Source organism: Dioscorea cayenensis, chromosome 14, assembly GCF_009730915.1.
Source record: "Dioscorea cayenensis subsp. rotundata cultivar TDr96_F1 chromosome 14, TDr96_F1_v2_PseudoChromosome.rev07_lg8_w22 25.fasta, whole genome shotgun sequence".
NCBI lineage: Eukaryota > Viridiplantae > Streptophyta > Magnoliopsida > Dioscoreales > Dioscoreaceae > Dioscorea > Dioscorea cayenensis.
In genome coordinates, this window is record NC_052484.1 from 17364621 (window position 1) to 17370620 (window position 6000).

Here is a 6000-nt window from a genome sequence, read left to right on the forward strand (position 1 = left end):
GGAAAAATAAAGAAAGTAAATATGATAAAATGACACTTATGTCCCTTATGCAAAACAAATACTATTGTATATATAATAATGAATTATTTTTAATTATATTTATTAAAACATTAAAAAAATATAAATAATTAATTATTAAAAATAAATATATAACTTTATAATACTAAAATTTCTTTCTAATTTTTTGGATTTAAGTAATAATATCATTAATTAGCTATTAACTAATGGTGTAAATTACAAATCAAATTAAGAATAATTTCAATAAAAGAAGTTAACTGTAATAATTATTTCTTTAGAACAAGAACACCAATGTAATAAAAAAAATCAAAACAATTAAAAAACACCTTGTAAAATATGATATATATATATATATATATATATATGAATTTACATCTTCTATGAATGTCCATAGATAAAAAATCTATGGACGACTAATTATCAGCCGTTGGATCAAAATCCAACGGCTGACATTGATGAACAGTATTGCTATTCATTATACTGTTCCAAAGCGATGATTATCGTACATATTCATCGTAGTAACTACTATTTATCAATGTTAACCGTTGGATCGAAATCCAACTGTTGATAATGGACATCCATAGATTTTTTATCTATAGACGCCCATAGAAGATTGGTCCTCTATATATATATATATATATATATATAAGGGCATATTAGTCATATTCATATTCAAGTTACCCAATCCCCCCACAATCCCCCCCAATTGTGTGGTGAGTGAGACTCCCTCACATGGGTGAGTCTCACTCCCTTCACACTAGACCTATCCAAAGGCCAGGCTACCCGATCAAGCCCAAAGACCCGCCCGAAAAATGGGAGGGCTTGGACAAATATATAAGGCCCAATGTCCGGACCTTGGACAAAAAAACCCATTTTAAAAATTGGTCGGGTTTGGTTTTCATTGTTAAAAGCCCGACCCGGCCCAGCCTGCCCGAATTATAAAATATATTTATTAATTAGTTTAGTATATACTTATATAATATATATATATTTATTATTGATTGTCATTGATTATAATGGTTTGAATTTTAGTTGTTGAAATTGTATAAATATTTGCATTTGGTATTTTAATTTTTAAGTATTTTGTAGAATAATATTTAGTCATATTCACATACTAATATTATTATTAAGTTTTTTTTATAACTTATATATTATTTGGTGAAAAATCTATTTGGGCGGCCTTGGGCTGGCCTTGGGTAGAGGTTATTAAATCTGGGCGGGTTCTGACAAGGGTTAAGACCCAGATATTTGGGCCAGGCCAAGCTTAAACAAGCATGAATTTTAGTAATTATGGATAAAGCCCGGCCCGAACCCTCCTCACTCCCAAATTTATGCATACCCAAACAAGGGGTTACATCCAATCCCCCCTCACTCCCAATCCACTCTTAACAACCAAACACCCCCTTAATGGTAATAGTATGATGCTCAAGTTTGTTTTCTTCGATTAACACTATCATATAGATAATCATAGAAGGACCGTATGATAAATTACCATAAAAGGATTATATAACCGATGGATCAAGACAGATAATTTTTTACAATTAATTTCCTTGTTGATGGATCTCAAACATTCAGTAACTCCCATTCAATTAAAGAATGACTGTCTTAAAAAAATAATCAACATTTTCAACTAATTGGCATGGGAAAATAAAATTTTTTACACTGTTCAATCTTTTTAATATGAGATATAAACAAACATCTCTATTAACCTCTTCAATCTTTTTATATCAATTTCTGTGTTTTTTTATATTTCAGTCTCCATATTTAGTGGATCATGTGTGTTTCTCTCTTTGTATTTTTTTTATTAATAAATTATAATTTATCTATTTTTTCATATATATATATATATATATATATATATATATATATGAGTAAACAAAATAGGAAGAGAAGGAAAAAAGACAGAGTGGAACACGATCAATAATAATAACCAAAGGATCAATAATAGTAACCAAAGTATTGTACTGAGAAAAGAGAAGGAAGAAGCAAGAGTGGAACATGATCAGTAACAGTAACCAAAGTATTGTAATGGGTTAAGAATAAGATGAGAGAGTGTTGGGTTGATTTTAGTAATTAAACTCTATGAAGAGTGTAAGTAGAAATTTACTGTCAGAGACGGGTCCACATCCCAAAAAACTGGCTTAAAAAAATGGTTATCCAATCCTTTATAAGCCCAAAACCTCTCCAATATATAGTTGATGTGTGACTAAACTTGACTATGGGCATGAGAATATGTGCAACAGTTGATAATATTGTATAGAGGGGGCACGGGCCGTCATTTGGCCCGGCCTGGCCCGGCAAGGCAAAACCCGCCGGGTCATCTGACCCGGCGAGCCGGGCTGCCAACCCGTAACCGGCCCGCACTGTAGCGGGTCCGGTTACGGGTTCAATTTTCTATACCCGGTGAACCGGCGGGTCAACCCGAAAGAACCCATGACCTGTAACAAATTAATGTAATGCTCTAACCAACTCCACCAACATTTGTTGGTTATTCACTATCATACATATATATCTATAATTGTTAAACATCATTAATTGTAAAACATACTTATTTGTATTTTGTCTCTGCAATAAAGGATAAACATACATTTAAATACAAGTAAATACATGTTGGACTTAACAAATTCTTAATTGTTTTATCAAAATATAAATCTATATAAATAATTAAAAGTGTGTTTTAGTATTATTATTTTAAAAAAAGGGCAACAAGCATGTCTTTATAACGTGTGAATGTGGGCTGCAACATAAATCGTGAATTATTTCCTTCAATGAGGATTAGAACCCTCACCACTCCACACATGACACAAAAGACTTATTTTTTTTCTTCATCGATAAACATAATGAGCATAAAAAATAACACCTTAGCATTAAAGACAAAAAGTAAAGTTTAGATAGATCTAAATAAATATAAATAAATAAGTGAGTGATAACTCTAATAAAAAAATTAAAGAACTAATATTTATCACATAAAAAAATTTGTACATACCGTTTAATCCGATAGATAAATGTATTTAATGCAATACTTTTTTTTCCAAAATTGTTTTTAAATTTTTTAAGTTGTCTCAACTTTATCTAATTCATTAGAATTAATTTTTTATTTTTAAAAATTATTAAAAAGAAATTTTATATGAAAAATATAGTTTTTATTGTTTTAACAATAATGATAAAAAAAATTATGGAAAGGATGCGGTGAAAAGTTTTTAAAATTGACCCAAGTTCGATTCTCATCTCACTTTTGAGATTTTAATATAATAATACTTTAAATTAAAAAATAAATAAATAAATAAACCGCCGGGACCTGGCGGGTTGGGCATGAACCCGGCGTGTTTGAGTTACTCCCGGGCCTAGTCGGGATTGCTTTCGGCCGACCGGGACCCACCGGGTTGGCCGGGTCAACCCGGCCCCGCAAGTTAATACTGTTTCACGGGCCGGTTACAGTCGGTCAAAAACCAACCCGGACCCGGCGGGCCGGTTAACCGGCCGTGCTCATCTCTACTGTACATCCAATTATATATTTTTTACAATTACTGTTTCAAGATATTCCATATTTACATTGCTGAGATGGAAAAATAATCTGGAGCAATTGGAATTCAATTCATCAATGGATTTCAAGCCAAACGGCTAAAATATAAAAGTCTGTAGAATTGAATTCTACATACGTTTAACTTCAAGGAATCCACAAGATCTGTATCCACATTGTCTGAATGAAGAAGAAATGAGAGAAGAAGCTCTTCACAATAAGCAATATGGCCGTAATAAGCAAAACTCCACAAGTCAAGCATTTCTGAGAAAACTCCATGCAATCTATGTTTGCAGAGGTACACAAAGCTCTTCACAATGGTCTCAGCTCATCAGAGGCTACCTTTCTTCAGGCTTTCTCAGAGAAGCCTTAATGGTTTACACCAAAAACCTCCCCAGAAGAACCTCCCACACAGTACTCCCTTTGGTTCTCAAGGCTTGTGGTTCTCTGGCATTGCTTCCACTCGGAGCTTCTTTGCATGGGGAGTCCGTGAAGGCCGGGTTGATTGGTGAAATTTTGGTAGGCACTACGTTTGTGTCAATGTACTGCAAGTTTGGTAATCTCAGTGATGCACGGAAGGTGTTCGACGAAATGCCTCACAGGAATGTTGTTACTTATAATGCAATGATTGGAGGGTGTCTCATGAATGGTGATGTGGATTCAGCATTGGTGTTGTTTGAAAGATCGCCGGAGAGGACCCCGGTGACTTGGGTGACAATGATTGATGGTTTTGCGAGGGTTGGGGACACTGTGACTGCTAGGAAGTTGTTTGACGAAACACCGAATGAGTTGAGGAATGTTGTGACTTGGACTGTTATGGTTCATGGTTATGCCGCTAAAGGTGAGATGGGTGCAGCTAGAGAAATGTTTGAGTGCATGCCTTGTAGAAGTTTTTTTGTGTGGTCATCTATGATCAGTGGGTACTTTAAAAAAGGCGATGCAAAGGAGGCCCGGATGATGTTTGATCGGATTCCGGAACGGAATTTGGTGAATTGGAATGCTTTGATTGCAGGGTATGCCCAAATTGGGTGTTGTGAGGAGGCATTGGATGCGTTTAGGGAAATGCAGAAGGATGGTTTTGAGCCAGATGAATTCACAATGGCAAGTGTATTGTCTGCTTGTTCGCAGTTGGGTTGCCTAGGGACAGGAAAGAAAATTCATGATATGATCAATCAAAAAAGGATTAACACGAATTATTTTGTGTTGAATGGTTTGGTTGATATGTATGCGAAATGCGGTGACCTTGAAAGAGCAAAAACAATATTTAATGGGATGATAAACAGAAATGTTGTTTGTTGGAATTCAATGATTTCAGGCCTTGCTACTCATGGTCGGAGCTATGAAGCTCTTGCGCTGTTTGATAGAATGGAAGAGTCAAAAAAGGAGCCCGATAATGTGACATTTCTGGCAGCACTTTCGGCTTGTACGCATGCAGGATTTGTTGACAGAGGATTAGAGATTTTCAGAAAGATGGAAAAATACGGATTAGCTGCAGGTGTGGAGCACTATGGATGTATAGTCGATCTCTTGGGCCGAGCCGGAAGACTAAATGAAGCTTACAGTTTAGTCAAGAGCATGCCAGGGGTTCCAAACAGATCAGTTTGGGGTGCTTTGCTTGGAGCTTGTAAAATTCATGCAGATAAAAATATGGCAGATAGAGTCTTGAGTGATTTGAATTCGAATGCAGAGCATGATGATGATGTGAAGTACATTGTATTATCAAATGTTAATGCCACTTTGAATAAGTGGGAGGAAGCAGAGAAATTATGGAGGGTGATGGCTGAGAAGGGAATGCGAAAGATTCCTGGGTGTAGTTCAATTATGGTTGGAGACATCGAACATAGATTCCATTCTGGTGCTATAAGAGAATCTCAAGCATGTGTGAAGTTGGTGTAGTTTATTGCGCTGATTAATTTCTGCCATTGTTGAAACATTAAGAGTTAAGACTTGAGAGGATGGCAGAAATTAACAATGATAAAAGCCTCAATTGACAATTTGATAAGGTAATTTGATTGATCCTGCTTATCATATTGTGAATAAATATTATTTTGTTCAATTTAGAGGAATAATTTGATGCTCATACTTAGAATGTATGTTCCTTTAGCAGTATGGTAGTTGAATACATTGTCCTGCAATTTATATGTAGTCTTTGCTTTTAAGCAGTGTTGTTTTGGGGAATTCAAAAGATTAATATTGACAATCGTACATAGAGTGGAGAAAGATTATTTATTTATAAATACAAAGATTGATCCTGCTTGTTGTATTGTGAATATCAAAAATCTTGTTCACTGATCCAAAAGCTGATAGTTAAAAATCTTGTATCTTAATTTTGTGTGGGTGGCATCAGACCAAACACAGGGCTGGCAGAAATGTAGTGTATGAACAAAGGAAGAAGCAGATGAAATATGTCATTGTTACTTTATTAGACTTAAATAAGTTGTTGGATAATAAATGTTGGATAA

General features: G+C 34.8%; 1 protein-coding gene across 1 annotated transcript; it reads left to right on the forward strand.

The window, feature by feature from the left end:
• The first annotated feature begins 3588 nt into the window (after positions 1 to 3588).
• Positions 3589 to 5774, forward strand: LOC120275272 (pentatricopeptide repeat-containing protein At3g21470). Its single transcript, XM_039281804.1, has one exon. It carries the CDS (start codon positions 3734 to 3736, stop codon positions 5432 to 5434), a length of 1701 nt encoding a protein of 566 aa, XP_039137738.1. The 5' UTR covers positions 3589 to 3733; the 3' UTR covers positions 5435 to 5774.
• Positions 5775 to 6000: the final 226 nt, after the last annotated feature.

Excerpts from the sequence above, each read along its gene's own strand:
- LOC120275272 (XM_039281804.1), top strand. The coding sequence starts at position 3,734 with ATGAGAGAAGAAGCTCTTCACAATAAGCAATATGGCCGTAATAAGCAA.